This window comes from Polypterus senegalus, chromosome 1 (assembly GCF_016835505.1).
Source record: "Polypterus senegalus isolate Bchr_013 chromosome 1, ASM1683550v1, whole genome shotgun sequence".
NCBI lineage: Eukaryota > Metazoa > Chordata > Cladistia > Polypteriformes > Polypteridae > Polypterus > Polypterus senegalus.
In genome coordinates, this window is record NC_053154.1 from 282,122,699 (window position 1) to 282,142,016 (window position 19,318).

Sequence of the window (19,318 nt, forward strand, 5' to 3'; positions counted from 1 at the left end):
GCTGTAAGTCGTTTAATCAGCTGCATGAATGATGTTTTTTGGACTGTGGGATGACATATGAAACATTAGTGGTGCATCCCTCTGTTAGCATTTGCAACCACTCAGTGACCATGCTGTCATGCCACAGGCTTTATGTATTTTCTTTTTCAACAAAGTATTTAAAAATTAGCAAAACCTTACACATGGCACTACAGTGTTGTTGATTTGTGTAACAAGGGAAGACAGAAATGAACATTACAGGAAAATTACTGTTTATGGCACCAAATTCAATTCCGCTGCAATAACCAGGAAGTCTCGTCTCGCTCATTCAGCATCAGGGTGTTTTGCTGTGTAAAGAGTTAACTTTTGTGCTTTATTGTGTTTATCTTTGTGCACAGTCAAGCCCTTCGTTAAGGCTCCAAAACAATCTGTTCCTGCTACTGCTTCAGGGGCTGTGCCCAAGCTCCAACAGAAGATACGAACGATTGCCGAAAAGGTAAAAGTTTTGGATATGTTAAAGGAAGGGAACATCTACACCACTGAAGGACACCATTATGGCATCAATGAGTCCACGATTCTTTTTATTTAAAGAGGAGGAAAAGAATATAAGCTCTACGGCCGCAGTATCCTTTAAACAGGGTACAAAATGAGTTGTAAGTGGACGTAATAAGGCGGTAGTCTGGATGGAATCTGCTTTAGGGGTTTGGATTGAAGACTGCCAGAAGAAGAACAACGGCAGTGCTACACAGTCACCTGAAAAGGCTCCTTTAGAAGGGCTGTAACGCTCTCCTTTGTTGTGCAGTAAAACTAAACTCATTGCTATCAGACAAGTCATCGTGTCATTGTTTTTGAGTAACCACAATTAATTTTCTACGTACTATGTTTAGTGTCACTGTACACACATTTTACTGTATACAATTTCTCTTGAATTGTATGTATTTATTGCTGGTGGCCTGTCTATGGCTGTAACATATGTGATATCAGAGACGCTCGATATCTAAAATAATACATAGGTTTTACTGTATATAAACAGTGTGTTTACATACATAATTTCAACGAATCATGCCTAATATCTAAGAGAATACAAAGGGTTTATGCTGTATAACTGTGCGGTAAATGTTTATAAGAGTGTGGGAGAGTTTATAAGGGCTTAAAATATATAAAAATAACATTATGATCATATAGTTTTTACTTCACAGATTTTCACATTTCGCGGGGGGTTCTGGAACGCAACCCCCATGATCAGGGAGGGATCACTGTACAATCACATAGCCTGCTGTCTACATAACTGAGTTACACTCTTAAAAATTATAGCAGGAGACATTTGCAATAACAGTAACTGCTGCTAACTAAGGATACACGCAGGGTGATTCTGTTAACTCAGAATGCAGTGAAAAGTGCTGTTACTACTTTTTAAACATGGCCTCACTAGCTGTGTAAACATTTTCTGAGTTCACCTATTGTACTGTCCACTGTAAGGCCAGTACACACTAAGACTGTTTGGAAACGAGTATTTTAACAGGATCTTGATAAACTGTTACATAACTTTCATAACCAGCTTCAAAAAAAAAAAATAAAATAAATGAAATTGGTGGTCTTTGTTGAAATTTCTTATGATATAAAAACAAAACAATAAAGCATACACAGAGAATTGAGAAGAAACAAACTAAGTAGTTACCAGTATCTACTGATATATAAAAGTATGATTTATTTTTAAGTCGTCATTTATGTTTTAATATCCTAGGTTTGAACATCACATACACCCCCCTTTCTATGTGAAGTTTCCATGTATTTCCCATGTACAGTATGTATGTATGGATTTCCTCACACCTCAAAGACGTGTTTTTGTTGACTGCCAATTCAAAATTGGCCCATTACCAATGTGCCCAGCAAAGGCATATCTAAAACATCTAAAACATTTAAAAATTGACGTACCTTTAAGTTAACAGGACTGCCAATCAGCTAAGTGGACCAGATTAATTATGACCATTTAAGGTATCAATGTTCTGCCATAAAGCATATATATATATATATATATATATAACTATGATAAAAAGAATATACAGTGTTATGTATGTGGTGTTATGGGTCCACAGCTCGTGGAGAAAAGGCCATTGATTTTAAATAAATAATCACCGCACCCGAGGCGCTTCGTGAGGGGGCGTTGTTGTAGCGAGCAGCTGGCGATGTCGATGTGGGCGTTTCTCACCGTGTGCACAGGTGAGGAACTGCCCACATTTGTGATTGTCCCGTGGCTAATGCTGCAGCTGTGATGGCCCCTCACGTTTTTAAAAGAAGCGCAAGTCGGTTGGGGAGAAAGAGAGAGAATCGATTGGAGAGAAAGAAACGATCGGAGAAAGGAAATGAGAGGACGGAGGTTATCGGGAGCAGTAGAGGAAGCAGGTCGGTGAGAGGGAGAGAGCCGCGAAGAGCGAAGTGCGTGCGCGGCGAATGGCTTCGTGGACAGCTGCATGGAAGCTGGGTGTTAGGCCGACACCCACGTGTGTGTGTTGATGTCGCTCCCGCTGAGCGAGCAGGTAGCGGAGTGACCAAGGTGAAAGCGACGAGCCGCAGAAGGCCGCAGAAAGGCAGCGGAAGTCGGGAGGCTTGGAGTGGCAGTCCTTGGTGTGAGCGTCCTGGAGACCAAGGAGTCCAAGTCTCGAGGCTGGGATGAGAGCCAAACCGAAGCCAGGGATCGGGAGGTCTCCAGTCTTGCGTGTGTTTGAGGAGGGCAGCTGTAGAGAGCGTCTTGCCTGCTGCTTGGCCCATACGGGATAAGCAGGTGAGACGCTAACAGAAGAGCACCGTATTTGTTGATGGTTTTAAGACTGCTTCCTAAAAAGATTTTAACCTCTCGTTTTTAAGGATTGTTTTTTCTATTTATTGGTTTTACTCCACGTTCTTTTTATGGATTATTTATTTAATGAATTTGAAACTGCACTATTTATGGAACACTGTTTTTTTGTTGACTGTTTTAATAAAAGCACTTTTGTACTTTCAACCATCCCCTTGCTCAGATGCTCAATTTGCCTCCATTGACTGGCTCACTCGGTTTCATTATCGACGGTGTTGGGTTCGAGGGTTCCCAAACAGCCATGGGAGCGTGGAGCCAGAACCCACATCGTCACAATGTAGTGTTATGTAATCCAGAGAGTGTATGGAGTGAAGAGTCCAGTGTGGAGGAGGGCAGCATGGTGTTCAGGAGCCGGACTGCTTGAGGAAAGAAACTATTGCACAATCTCGCAGACCTGCTCCTAATGCTGCAGAGTCAATGTGAACACCGAGGAACTTGGTGCTCTTCACTCTCTCTACTGTGACGCCATCAATGCTGAGTGGGAGATGGGCAGCCTTGGTCTTCCTGAAGTCAACAATCAACTCTTTCATCTTTTCAACATTAAGAGACAGATTATTGTCTTTGCACCATAGTGCCAGCCGTTCTACCTCTTCTCTGTACGCCGCATCATCGTCGTTCTCGATGAGTCCCAGTACTTTAGTATCATTGGCGAACTTGATAATGTGGTTTGTGTCAGAGTTGGAAGTGCAATCATGGGTCAGCAGCGTGAAGAGTAGCGGGCTCAGCACACAACCCTGGGCGGCACCTGTGCTCAGTGTGATGGTGTTAGATCTTATATTTCCAATCTGTACTGTTTGGGGTCTTTCAGTGAGAAAGTCCAGAATCCAGTTGCAGATGGAGGTGTTAGGTCCGAGCAGATTCAGCTTACTGATCAGCTGCCTGGGGATGATAGTATTGAATGCTGAGCTGAAGTCAATGAACAGCATTTTTACATGTGCATTGCGGTGATCCAGGTGTGACAGAGTCAGGTGGAGTGCCATTGAAATTGCATCGTCAGTTGATCGGTTTGACTGATATGCAAACTGTAAAGGGTACAGTTTGGGGGGCAGCTGGTTCATTATGTGACTCAAGACTAACCACTCAAAGCACTTCATAATGATTGAAGTAAGTGCCACTGGGAGGTAGTCATTGAGTTCTGAAGCTGTGGCTGTCTTTGGGACAGGTCTGATGATGGTATTTTTAAAACATTGTGGCACAACAGCTTGGCTCAGGGGGATGTTGAAGATGTCCACTAGGAAATCAGTCAGGTGGTCAGCACAGACTCTGAGCACACGTCCAGGTATGCTATCTGGTCCAGCAGTTGTGTGTGGGTTGACCTTGGTGAGAGTCCTTCTCACACTAGCTGCAGACAGGGACAGAACTTGATTGTCTGGTGAGGGGGTGGTCTTCCATGCTGGTTTGATGTTCTGTGTCTCAAACCTGGCATAGAAGGTGTTGTGTTTGTCAATGTATCCTTTCACTGCTTCGGCATATTCATTAATGTCAATGTGATGGTCAGTGGTTGCCGTTTCTCTGAAAACACTCCATTCTGTGCACTCAAAACAGTCCTCCAGGGCTTCAATAGCTCCATCTGGCCATGTTCTGACCTGCTTTATTACCGGCTTTGTTCTCTTCAGCAATGGCATATATGCTGGAGTGAGCATTACTGTATGTATTGTGATCAGACAGTCCAATGTGAGGGTGGAGGGTTGCTCTGTATGCAGATTTGGTGTTAGTATATACCAAGTCCAATATATTGTCTCCTCTAGTTGAAAATGTAACATGCTGGTGGAGTTTAGGCAGAACAGTCTTTAAATTTGCTTGATTGAAGTCCCCAGCGATAATAAAAGATCCCTCAGGGTGGCAAGATTGCAGGTCACTGGTGGCATCATACAGCTCGCGTAGCGCCTCCTTAGCATTAGCATCAGGAGGAATGTACACTGCCACAATAACAATAACACTAAATTCTCGCGGCAAATAATAAGGTCTGCACTTAACTGCCACAAATTCCACCAGCAATGAGCAGTGCTTCGTGATCATACCTGTTTTTCCACACCATTCTGTGTTGATGTATACACACAGGCCACCGCCGCAAGTTTATCCGGATCTGCTGGCGTCTCTATGCGTACGGATAGCATGTAGCCCTGTTAGCTGTATAGCCGCGCCAGAGATATTATCATTCAGCCAGGTTTCCATGAAGATAAAAAACACAACAGTCTCTTACTTCGCAACGTTCTGCTTTTAGAAGTCGGATATGGTCAAGTTTGTTGTCCAATGAACGAACATTTGCCAGAATGACGGACGGAACAGCCAGTCTGGTTGGATTAGCCTTTAGCTTAGCTCAGACACCTCCTCGTTTACCGCGCTTCCGAGTACGCTCACACCGCTTGCCGCGTCTTCTAACTGAGATAGTACCTGTAGGCGATTCGGGGGCGGGTTCAAGGAGCAGGCCTAGCTCGCGGAGCTCATTTGTTAGATTGTCTTCAGGTAAGTTGTTGGTGCTAAATCTTGTATTGATTTCCAGAAGAGTGACGCGATTGTATGAAAGTCTTTGTGTATCTTTCACACACACAATTTATTGACTGTATGGACAAAATAAATAGGTAAAAACAGCTAAAATGCACCTTTTTTGGATCTGGAGTAGCCGCTGCGCCCTAGCGCGAAGAGAAGAGAATCAAATACAATTTTAAAATCAGTTAGTAGAAGGTGTTTTGTTCACATATACTTACTTTTCATTGTATCATGTTTGCTTAACGTTAAAAATTCATTCAACACTAATAGAAAAAAACAGTTAAGAAAAAACGTTTGAAGAAGTCTGCAATGAAAGATTAGCTTGTCCTATTTATCAGCACAAGGTGAAATATTTGAATTGTTCCAGACACAAATTTAATCAGAGGTTTAAAAAAAATTAATTTTGAGTCACATTTCTTAAACAATGACATTATAATCTCAATATTCACAGTAGAGTCGCAGAAAAGTTTATCTTAATTGAAATCACGCACACTTTATAATGCTTTAGTTCTGAATTTTTGAACTGAGGTTCACAAGCTGTTAATTAATGAAGGACACCATAAAGCATTTAAAAAGGACAACATTAATGTCAATTAAATAATTAAGAGACAGAAGACAATTAAGACACTTCTTTTCACACTGTTGATTGGTTTGCTGCCTTAAAAAAAAATTAATATTCACAGAGATGCTCTGTACATTTTCCTTGCTTAGGGCTTCTGATGTTTTCAAATATATGGTGAAAGAACAACTAATAAATTACCTGTATTATATATTAGACATTAAATCAACATGAAAAAAAGAATTTCTCTAAGACTGCATTATCTTTAAATACTAACCAGAAACAACATTTCTGGATATTTTACTATAAGCCTTGTTGATAGTGGAATGTTATGTAATAAATGACCAATAGTGCACTATGTAACAAACAGGAGCAGCAAGTCTCTCAAGGGTTTGGTATTTATCACACTTTACACCCTGGATTTAACCTTGTCTGGGATGTCTTTTATACTTCCCCTGTGTTTGGCAGGCTGGTGACTTTAAGCTGACTATGTGTGTGCACACTGCACAGTAGACGGACACTCCATCACTTTACCTCAACTACCTACCCTACCCCTCAACTCAGAACTGAAGGCAGCAGGTACTGAAAACGATAGCTGGATTCACAATAAATGAAACGCTCATCTATCTGTGCAAAACAAGCTAGTCAGACTGCTTGGAACAATCTACTATGTATTGAAATTAAAGAACTGAATTATTTTATAGTTAAAATTAGCATGAACAAACATAAGGAAAATTAAACATTAAACATGTTTCACTTCGAATGAACTTTTCTTGGATTTCAAAAAGGCAAACTCAATAATTATAGCATCAAGGTTGAAGGAGGTGGTGAAAACCTGCTCAACTGACAGAAACAAAAAGTCTGACAAATGTTACAGCAAAACAGTTTGGCTTCTCCTTCTGCTTCTCAGTGCCTAACATAATAATATAAGCATAAACATTACTATAAATTTTGATTATGCTAATGACAATTATTTAACCAATTTGAAGAATAAAAAAATACTGCATTACATGTGTTTCTGGGAGTTTTAATATTTTTCTGGCATAATGCATTTACCTACTTTCTCCTTTTCCAGATAAGACTATTTTCTCATATTTTTGCCATCACCACAACTTACATATCAGTACGGCTCCTTGTACCAGCCTTGTTTTAGCATCGATAAGCCGCAAGTGTGCAGGTTATGCATTGCTTATTCTCTCCAAAATGTAAACAGCAATAAATTATTCAAAGCATTATTTTATTTCCCAGTGGTAAAATGTTTCAGACTTTCTTTTAAAAAAGCATGCAGTGAATATTAAAGGATATGTTGGGTATTTTAAAGTCACATATTTTTTTCAGACTCTTAACATACATTTTATTTCACCAGAAATCATGTGTTATCTATAAATTCATATTTAAGAAATGTTAGTTTAAGAGGTATGACAAGAAACTTTTACTAAAAGTAGTAAAACTTCAAAATTGACACATTCGGTAAGTGTTTAAATATGAGCATCAATGTTGCCTTTGCAAAAATATAATTTATTTTGAGAGTTTCCACCATTGTCAAACAAGTCTGCCAGTCCATTTCACTTCATTCCCTCTCTATACAGGGTGTCCCAAAAGTCACTATTCACTTCCTTTTTTCTATTTCGTTCCAGGTATCATTCGGAGAGACTTACGCCATTAGCATATGACAACTTAGGCTTTGCAGTTTTTGTAAACATATCATTCCCATAACCATGGCACCCCTCCCGACTTTGCCAGGTTAGTCAGAGATTTCCTGAACATCAAGTTTCCTGGCTAATGGATCAGTCAAAGGGGTCCCTTCGAATGGGCTCCTCGCTCCTCTTATGAACCGTTTAGCCTATGGTTTAAGCTTATCTATAGGAGTCATAAAATACAGATTAGAAGCTAACCTGAGCCTGGAACAAGGGAGAGTCCTGAGGCTTTGGAAAACATCTTGCATCACCCCAGTCCAAAAGGAATCATGTCCTGGTGAGCTGAAGGACTTTAGGCCTGTCACCATCACATGTGATGAAGACCATGGAGTGGCTGCTGCTTCACCACCTGAGGCCACAGGTCTGCTACACCCTCGACCCTCTGCAGTTCGCATACCAGGAGAAGGTAGGAGTGGAGGATGCCATCATCTTTATGCTACATGGATCCCTCTCCCACTTGGACAGAGGCAGTGGCACTGTAAGAATTATGTTTCTGGACTTCTCTAGTGCCTTCAACACCATCCAACCTCTGCTCCTTAGGGACAAGCTGACAGAGATAGGAGTAGATTCATACCTGGTAGCATGGATCGTGGACTAACTTACAGACAGACCTCAGTATGTGCGCCTTGGGAACTGCAGGTCTGACATTGTGGTCAGCAGCACAGGAGCACCGCAGGGGACTGTGCTTTCTCCGGTCCTGTTCAGCCTATATACACTGGACTTCCAATACAACTTGGAGTTGTGCCACATGTAAAAGTTCGCTGACGACACTGCTATCGTGGGCTGCATCAGGAGTGGGCAGGAGGAGCATTATAAGAACATAATCAAGGACTTTGTTAAATGATGTGACTCAAACCACCTACAACTGAACACCAGCAAAACCAAGAAGCTTGTGGTGGATTTTAGGAGGCCCAGGTCCCTCATGACTCCCGTGATCATCAGAGGTGACTGTGTGTAGAGGGTACAGACCTATAAATACCTGGGAGTACAGCTGGATGATAAATTGTTCTGGACTGCCATCACTGATGCTCTGTGCAAGACAGGACAGGGCCGACTATACTTCCTTAGAAGGCTGGCGTCCTTCAACATCTGCAATAAGATGCAGCAGATGTTCTATCACACGGTTGTGGCGAGCGCCCTCTTTTATGTGGTGTTGTGCTGGGGAGGCAGCATAAAGAAGAGGGACGCCTGGACAAACTGGTGAGTAAGGCAGGCTCTCTTGTAGGCACGGAGCTGGACAGTTTGACATCTGTGGCAGAGCAACGAGCGCTGAGCAGGCTCCTGTCAATCATGGAGAATCCACTGTATCCACTGAACAGGATCATCTCCAGACAGAGAAGCAGCTTCAGCGACAGACTGCTGTCACTGTCCTGCTCCACTGACAGACTGAGGAGATCGTTTCTCCCCCACACTATGCGACTCCACCCGGGTGGGTAAACATTAACATTATACAATGATATTGTCTGTTATACCTGCCTTGCACTGTCCACCCTGCATTTGTTTAACTTGCACTGCATTTTTATCACTATATAATTAATATTGTTTTTATTGGCATGCTGCTGCTGGAGTATGTGAATTCTCCCTTGGGGATTAATAAAGTATCTATGTGTCTATCTATCTATCTGTCTATCTATAATAGATTGAAGGTGAAAGAAAAAAAGAGACAGAAAGAAAAGAAGTGGAAAGACTGAGAGTAGAAAATGTAAAGCCTGAAGCTACACTGAGACTCAGGCAATAGGCGGTACACAATTAGTAAATGCCAACTGAGAACAAATGCCTTTGTTACATAGAGAGGAACTTACTGATAACCACCACTGAAAACAGGGACATGACTGTTTTATCTCACAAAGCTGCTGTCTGATATTCTGATAGGGATAACTTTCCAGCCATTTTCAATCTTTGTGTTACACAAACATTTTTCTATTTTTTGAAATTAAAATGGAAGAAGAAATCAAAGCTGCAAGGACCAAACGACAGTTTCCAATTCTGAGCTTTGATATCCTGTTCTGATAAATTAAGATGGAAGAAGCAATCAGAACTGCAAGGACCAAATGGACAGTTTTGATAAAAGCACGTTTGTTTTTTGATCGTGTTAACTACAGCAGAACACTGCTTAGCATTTATGCTCTAAAGGTCCAAGTGACTGAATGATGTTTCCTCAATTTCGCCAGTTTACAGTACCTGTTTTGTGTGTCCCATAAAACACCACTGTAAACCATTGGGGGAGCCACTTTTTTTTTTAAATAAATTTAGAAATAATTCTTCACTTATGATGAAACATTTCTTGGGCAAATGAGTATGTCACATTGCTTTAACTTCAAAAATAGCTAACTTAGGCTTTAATTGCAAGTAACCCAGTTTGCACCCTAACTACTTCTGAAAGTGCCAATTTGAAAGTACAAGACTCATGAACCTACTGAATATACAATTGAAAATCAAAAGGTTCTTAGTATGTCTTTTTAAAACAGGAAACCACTTTCTGTGTGAAGTGTGCACCTCTCTCAGACTCACTAGCTTTTTAAAACGTTCTTACCTGTTGATCCCACTGACCATGTGATGTTCAAATTGAAATTGTTGGATGCGTTTATAGACATATCAAGATTCTTGTTTGACTGTGGATAAAAGAAAAATCAAACCAAACTGGTAAAGGTTAAATATTTTATCATAAGAGTCATTTTAAGCTTAATAAACCAGAAGACAATATAGTAAAATGTGGGTCAGCATTGAGATTCTGGGAATTCCAATTGAGGTTGGCCCAAATATAAAAATTAACTGCTAACATATCATTAAATTGACATTACAAATGCTATTTCAGTATATTACTTTTATCAAAATATACAAATATGAATAATTTAGAAATATTTTTGAACAGATGTAAAAAAAAAACTAAAACTGTATATGTACAGGTTTAAATAAAAACAATCAAGTATGCCAGAAGGTAGGGGTCCTATTGTAGTGTATATGAACATCAAAAATCCAGCATTGTGACTTTAATTTCCTGCATATTTAATAAGGAGAAAAAAAGGATTCTCCCCTGCTATCCAGTATAATTTTCACACAAACAGTAAAAGGCCTGGCTTGACAAGAAACTGAATGGCACCTCCAGAGCCTTGACTCATTCATTATATTTTACAACAGTCAGACAGTCTACCCACCTGCTCTGGGTTAGCCATGAAGTTGATAGCTGTATAATGACGGTCATCCTCCTGGAGAAGGCTGAAGGTGAACTGATAGTCGATGAGAAGGCTATCTGTGGACAAGATAAACAAGTATTACACACAGTCCAAGGGCAGGCAGCCAGCTGGAGACAGCAAATCATACAGAGAAGGTTCAAAAGAAAAAATGACTACTAATGTCATCTAGTATATTTCACATTCACATTAGCAGGGCAAGACAAGATGGGAAAAATAGTTAAAAACAAAGGTAGTTTCAATATTATATAATATTATATCAAAATCATTCAACCCCTATTGCAAATTAAGTTTATTGGCAAAATTTACAAACTCTGCTTCCAATAAACAAATCAAACAAGAACAATTTAAATAGCTCAGTGCATCTAATATGACAAGTGCAACACAAAATGAAATTTTTCATGACTTCTGCAGTCTTTAAATTATTCAACCCCCTGAATAGAATCCCCCATAAGAACACACACTGGCAAGTCAAGTGCTGTCTCAAGCACACCTGATGCAATTAATAAAGGGCCTCATTAGGTGTGCTTGAGATTGAACACATCAAATACCTGGACTGGCCAGGGATTTGCTTACAGTGATGTTTGACTGCAAGTTAGAAACATGGGTAAGTCAAGAGAACTATCCAAAAGATTAAGAGATCAATGTCTTGCACAAAAAAGGAAGAGAATACAAAAAGATATCAAAGGCACTGGATGTTCCTACAGATATTGTTGGAAGCAAAGTTTGCAAGTTCAAAGTTAAATGAACGCTAGCAGCACTAACTGGACGTGGCAGAAAGAGGAAGCTATCGAAGCCTGCCACCATGTGTCTGATGTGGCAGGTGGCCAAAAACCTTCAAGTGACAGCAAAAGACCTGCAGCAAGACTTGGTGGCAGCAGGCACCAAGGTTTCAGTTTCCACAGTAAGGTGCATACTAAACACTGAAGGTCTCCATGCCCAAACTCCAAGATATACACCACTACTGACCCATAAGCACAAGAAAAGTCGCCTCAGATATGCGGAAAACCATATATATTGGGATTCTGTTCTATGGAGCAATGAAACAAAACTGGAACTTTTCAGACCTATGGATCAACAGTATTGTCTGGAGGCAGAAGAATGAAGAATATACTGAAAAGAACACTCTGTCGGCAGTGAAGCATGGCAGTTGCATGGTGATGCACTGGGGCTGCTTTGCTTCTTCTACCACTGGAAACCTGCAGTGTGTGACTGGCAAGATGGATTCAATCAAGTATCAAGAAATTCTAGGAAAAAACATCATGCCATCTCTATGGAAGCTGAAGCTTGTGCGTCACTGGTCCTTCCAAAAGGACAATGATCCCAAGTATCCCTTAGTCCACTAAGGCTTTGGTTTCAGAAAAAGTCCTGATTGATTCTAGAGTGGCCGTCACAGTCACCTGACTTGAACCCCACAGAAAATCTCTGGTGGGATCTGAAGAAGGCAGTTGCAGCACACAAGCCCAAGAATATTAGTGAGATGGAGGCCATTGCCCATGAGGAATGGGCTAACATTTCACAGGAACCCTACCGGAAGCTGGATTCTGCCTATATGTCACGATTGCAGCAAGTCATGACAGCAAAAGCATTCTCTATTAAGTATTAAAGAAGCTTGTCATTAAGATGGTTGAATAATTTTAAGACTGCAGTAAGTCATTAAAAGTGGCACTTTGTGTTGAATGTGGAGAAACCACTTGTAATATTAGTTGTGTTGAGCTGTTTAAATTGTTCTTGACTGATTTTTTTATTGAAAATAGCTACAAAATTGTACATTTTGCCAATAAACCTAATTTGCAATGGGGTTTGAATAAATCTGAGTGCAACTGTATAAAAATAAACATAAGAAACTCAGTTCCCCATAATGTACATCTTAGGAATCCTTGTTTCCCTTGACTTGAACACTTGGCTGTAAAAATAAAAAGTCAGCCTTGTCCATTCTTTCACATTACATAAGAAAATCTTTTTCCCATATGTACTAATGCCTAGCAGTGTGTTGCAGGAGGAATAAAAAGCAAATTGGAAAGAACAGTGTAAATGGTAAAGCGATCACATATATTTATTCAGCAGGGACCATGTTAAATTTTTAATAGCCACCAAGGTCTTAATGACATACAGCGCCTTTCATAAAATTTTATTATATGTGGAGAATATTTAATTATTCATATATATTCCAATCCCTCTAATAATCAGATAAACTATGAAAAGAATTAAAAATGCAATTATGTGCATCTGGAAACCAGAAGCTCACAAAGTGTGACTGAAACAAGCATCTGAAGTTTTTCTTATACCCATGTGTAGTTTTGTGCAAAACTGTGACAAAATCTTCCTGAACTTGCTTATGGTAGCATTGGGTCTGAGCCAAGATGGGCCAAGAGCCTGTCACCGGGCAGAGTGACTATCATGCTAACACAGCCAACTGTATATTTTCATTTACACAGTATAAATAAACTCAAATACTGCTTATGTATGAATGTTAAGCAAAGCATTCTTCGCAGTTTACTTTATTATGTTTAAGTGTAATAAATAAATATCAAGATATGTCAGCACAGCAGCATTTTATATAACTTGCATTGGACAGAGTGGGTAAAAGCAATTTTCGTAAGAATTCATTAACTGCAACACATCTTGACAACACATGTTGGGAAATCTTGAAATCTGATAATGGCATGTATTTATTCACTCTTGTATGATAAATGAGAAAATGAATAAAAAATAAAAACCTTAGCAGTGTATCTAAACTTAGCGACTCTTTGTGTAAAAACTTGTAAAATAAACACAACATATACACATAACAACATATTGTAATTTTGTAATAAAAATCCCAAAAATAAGGTGCCATTTTCATTTAGTGAATCAAAAGGAGATGGGGATAACAACAGCAAAGTACAAGTTTCGTACAGAGTGGTGAATTGTTTGAACATGTCCACAGATTCTTAGGAAGGTTGAGATCCTCTGCAACATGATAGAAAACACAACCCTTAATGGTACTGAGGTAAATCCTAGGATTTGATCTAAGTCAAAGACAAAGCCTGACTGGCCTGGAGGATTCCATAACACAAAGTAACATGAAAATATGGATGGCTGTTTCCAAGTACAGCTGTTGCTTAACAACTCTCAACAAAATTCAAAATAATTGTTGCAAAAATTTCTTCACCATTATACTGTTTTTGCATTACTAGGGTCTGAATATTTTACTGCAAAAAGGCTTTGGTGTATCACAATGGCACTCGACTGAGAAGCTGTAAGTAGCTTTGTGCTTCAGGAAATACTGTCCTGAATGGAACAGCAAAAGGAAAACTGGCGAGGTCCTGTGATTCTTTTTAAAGATGAAACTGTAATACCAGCATGTACCACAATGGCGTAATAGCCTAATTAAAGTAAATAACCATCAACTGTTTTGCTAAATTTCTCAAGTACCATTTTTTCGTAACAATTATTGGAGAAAAAACACTACAAATGTAATATGGTTCCTTTGCTTTTCAACTTTTCACTTAAGGTTTATAACCTTAATGAGCCCCTTCAGTGATATGGTGGGAAAAAAAAAAAAAACTTTTGATGGGAGTAAAAAAAATAATATGAAAAAGTTTTGTGTTCTCTCACTATTCTGGTTGAATATCAGGAGCTCGAAGTTTAAAAAGTGTGTTTTAGGAACAACTGAGATCGTGAATACAAGTCACCAACACTCAGCACCACTCTGCTCTACAGAATGCTAGAAGGTGCACTTGGAATAAGCATGGAGATGATCAGGTGTCAGCACTAGTCACCGTCTCAGCCATTCTCACAGCAGATGTTGTGTTCATGTGCTGTGTTTCAGTCCTATTGTCAGGTGATTTGCTTGCATAGCTCCTTGTAATATGTTAAAACTTCAAGCTCCAGATATTAGACCTAAAGTACTTTTCTAAAAGAATACAAGAGTTTTTCAAGAGAAATTAGATCAAATGTTATATCTTCCCCTCTCTGATCAAAAAATATTTTTTCCTCCTATCAAATATTTTTTCTCTGTCAACTAATTCTTTTTTCTTCCGAGTACAGTGCCTTAAGCTGTGGCCATTGCATCACTGCAAGCCGAGAAGTAACTCACCAGTGTGACCACTAGGTATGTCTTTCCACTAAATAATGTAATCAAAGAAAATGAGATACAACTGTTAGAAGAACAAAGAAATAAACCTGAAACTGCAGTCTTTTAGAGAGGCAGGAATAAATCATTTAGAATTGCACCAGCAGAAAGAATGAAACAAAACTCAAAGTCACAAATGGATGGAGATGAGGAACCAAGGAAGCAAATTTTTAATCACATTTCATAATTTACACCTAATGCCCTTTGATTAATCAATAATCTGTTAACATAGCAAGATGCCCTGCTTAATAATAGAAAAAATAACGCAGTAATACATTTCCCCGAAAACAATTTTATTTATGCACTGTGCATGTAAGAATGTGTTTTAACATTAGGTTTAAATGTGTCACAAACAGTTTACTTTATAGAAGTATATTATGTCACTTTGCTTAAGAACAGGAGCATATTGTCATGCTAAGGATTCAACTACACATGTGACCTGTTAAGTGCTTTCACATGCTTCAGGTGGCATTAAGACAATATGCCTAACATTATTTCACAATTTACATACATGCCATATGTGTAATAAATATAGACACAAAACTTAGAATTCACACATTTGAAAAGTATGAACTGGCCCCCAAGCTGGCAGCTGAGAAGAGTGTTACGGCCTGCTAATGTAGCCTCTTACTATAATCAAGACACATTAGAACACTCTAGACGAGAACAGGCCATTCAGCCCAACAAAGCTCGTCAGTCCTATCCACTTGTTTCCTCCAAGAAAACATCAAGTCGAGTTTTGAAAGTCCCTAACGTCTTACTGTCTACCACACTACTTGGCAGCTTATTCCAAGTGTCTATCGTTCTTTGTGTAAAGAAAAACTTCCTAATGTTTGTGCGAAATTTACCATTAACAAGTTTCCAACTGTGTCCCCGTGTTCTTGATGAACTCATTTTAAAATACAAGTCTCAATCCACTGTACTAATTCCCTTCATAATTTTAAACACTTCAATCATGTCACCTCTTAATCTTCTTTTGCTTAAACTGTAAAGGCTCAGCTCTTTTAATCTTTCTTAATAATTCAACCCCTGTAGACCTGGAATCAGCCTAGTCGCTCTTCTCTGGACCTTTTCTAGTGCTGCTATGTCCACATGCATGACTTGCAGCATAGAGAAAAAACCAAGACCCAATTCAAGGGGTTGGGAAATTAATGGCTACAATATTTCATGTATTATAATGCACAAATGCAGTCACTTTGCCTGCAACATCCCTGTGTCTATATGAAAGCAGTTAGGTTAAGTTTTTATCCATACATCTGGCTGGAAAGTGTTGTGTTTGTAGTATCACTAATTTAACCTGCTAGTCTTCATCTCTGCTGTTTGCACAGTATAAAATCAGTTTTGAGTTGGGCTAGCTGGTTTTGTAGCTCTTGCATTCTCTCTATATTTTGTTTATTTATATGACTAGCAAAAGTCCTAGGGTGTCAACATGCCTGAAGGTAACTGATTAGTTTTGCCATTAACAATGCTGACTAGAAAAACGTTTTGGTCTATTGTTGCAGACATTCTGTGCACCACTTTGTGGCTGCTGGTCATTACAAGATTTCCTTGCTAGGGCTACCGATGTGGAAGACTGTTATGGTTTAACCTCAGAAGGAGCATGCTAGTTTTGGATGTGATAAGGTTATTATAGATCTTCTGATTTTGGATTTTTTCTATAAAGAATTTGGAATGGGGTCAGTTATTCTAATGAAGGTTAATCTACTAATGTATTCCTGGATAGGCAAGGCAGAATTATGATAAGATGCTAGTGTCAGTCTCCAACTGTGACTCACCACGTGGTTGGAGCAGTTCACTAGACAACAAATGCAAGGGGGGAAAAAAAGACAAGAAACTCTAACATAATGATAATTCCTTACTATAATAAGATAGTTCATGCAGAATGTGTCTTCCCTTCATACACTGACATCCATCCATTATCCAACCCGCTATATCCTAACTACAGGGTCATTCTACCTATATATAGTACCTATTAGCTTTGTTAGCTTAGGCAAGGTCAGACGGCAAACTCCCAGAAGTGTAAAATTCTCATATTTACCATTTCCATCCAAGCCAAGAAAAGAAAACACAACAGAGGCCTTCCCAGTGTCACTGCTGACGACTGCAGCGGAGATTGACAGATGTATAAATGCCCTTGGCTGCCCGGTAGCAGTTCTGGTGGTTAACGCTGACACACCAAGTTTAATGAGTTTCCTGAAGTTCACACACAGGCTCAGGATACTTGATGGTGTACAGTCCTTCTATTACAGAGACAAAGTTCCTTTGATGAGACACAGAAATTGCTTAGCTTTGGGCCTTCAGCAATTTTTGTCTAACATTTTCACAGGTCAACAGAGTGTACTAAGGTATAAAATTTGAAAGTTTAAAGCCATATAAATAGATAAAAAAAATTTAAAAAGCACCTCTGCAAGGACAGATAAGATTTGACAATATTTATATTTATGCAAAATTTATGGGAGGTGCAAATCTCTAAAATGAAAAAGAGAAAAAAAAAAGAATTCTTGACAAGGTAATGTGACTCATCCTTTTCTACACGTCCAATCAATCAACTTAAACAGGAATACAGTTAAGTGAAGCAATGAGCCTCTAAAAAAATGTACCAGTGGTAAACAAAGTCAACAGCCAAAGTGGTACTTGAGAAGGCAAGTTGAAAACTTTCACATTAAGCTAATGTGGAATTTAATAATAGAATGCATAAAAATTATTTAAAAAAATGTTTGGGGTGTTTTTAGGTTGTTGAAGAGAATGGGTAGATATCTTATTTGATGTTCTGAAAATATTGTAGGATATAGTTATAGCAATCACAGAATATTTTAGCATTATATTTTTTTGTTTGGTTTTTAAATAAACAAGCAGACAGCTGAAGACTAATTGACATGCTATTCCAGCATGAAGGCTCTTTTGTGAAAAAAGATTCCCACTCTGATAGCACTTACCTCTGAGCTATAACATGCTTCACAACTGTGTGATCCCTGGAAACAATACATTTAAAACAAAACTGATTACCCCTCTTATGCTGCAGATTAATATAAATCAACAATGGGCACTCAAAGTAATTATTGTTTTAGCTTAAGCACCCAGATAGCCCTGAAACTATCAGCATATCAGCTAAGTGAATTACATGTTTATTGTTCAAGAGATGCCCGCTTATGTCACACTGATGCTTAGTTTATTATTTTTAAAAGGTGAAGTGTGATGTTATACTCCATGTCCTGCAGTGTTAAACTAGTGAAAATAGAGAGAGGCAACATTTTATTTGCTGGCATGAATCATGCAAAAATGGCAGACAAATAGGGATTTAAACCAATAGATTTTTGTAGGAATACTAACAAATACAGCAAATCCATCCAAACCCTCTTCTGACGGCAATGTCTATAGGTAGAAGAGCAGATTAAGGGACAACGCAAAAATAAAAGGTGGACAGGACACCTGCCCACTACAGAGGATATTCATGGAAAGAAACAAACTCTCATGCTGGGCCAGCTTCAAGTCAACAAGTAATCTGATTTTTATTACCCGAGAACTAGATGAAAACCAAAATACAGACTGGGGTTGACAGAAGATGAATGTAAAACTCCTCCTAGTCAGTGACTAGGGATTGCACCTTAGGCTCAACAGTTGTGTGCTAAGGTTAACCATTGTGCCAATTTGCTGCCCCATTATGAATAGAACATACAATTGAATTTCTGTGTTACAGCATCATGCAAAACCCACCACACTTATTTTTTACTTTTTACTAAACTTTGCACATTTTACATATAGTTTAACTTGGAATATAGGATAATAACATTTTAGATTTTCTATACACACACACAATATATATATATATATATATATATATATATATATATATATATATATATATATATATATATATATATATACACACAGTGGTGTGAAAAACTATTTGCCCCTTCCTGATTTCTTATTCTTTTGCATGTTTGTCACACAAAATGTTTCTGATCATCAAACACATTTAACCATTAGTCAAATATAACACAAGTAAACAAAAATGCAGTTTTTAAATGATGGTTTTTATTATTTAGGGAGAAAACAAATCCAAACCTACATGGCCCTGTGTGAAAAAGTAATTGCCCCCTTGTTAAAAATAACCTAACTGTGGTGTATCACACCTGAGTTCAATTTCCGTAGCCACCCCCAGGCCTGATTACTGCCACACCTGTTTCAATCAAGAAATCACTTAAATAGGAGCTTCCTGACACAGAGAAGTAGACCAAAAGCACCTCAAAAGCTAGACATCATGCCAAGATCCAAAGAAATTCAAGAACAAATGAGAACAGAAGTAATTGAGATCTATCAGTCTGGTAAAGGTTATAAAGCCATTTCTAAAGCTTTGGGACTCCAGCGAACCACAGTGAGAGCCATTATCCACAAATGGCAAAAACATGGAACAGTGGTGAACCTTCCCAG

The 19,318-nt window shown here is 38.8% G+C and overlaps 1 protein-coding gene across 1 annotated transcript in view; it reads right to left on the reverse strand.

Annotated features, from left to right (window-relative positions):
- atrnl1b (attractin-like 1b) overlaps positions 1 to 19,318 on the reverse strand; it is a 1,075,952-nt gene that overhangs the window by 525,457 nt on the left and 531,177 nt on the right. The window contains exons 22-23 of the mRNA XM_039775615.1: positions 10,735 to 10,829; positions 10,113 to 10,191 (exon numbers count right to left, since the gene is read on the reverse strand). Of these exons, the coding sequence (XP_039631549.1) occupies positions 10,113 to 10,191; positions 10,735 to 10,829 (174 nt within the window). The remainder of the gene's footprint in view (positions 1 to 10,112; positions 10,192 to 10,734; positions 10,830 to 19,318) is intronic.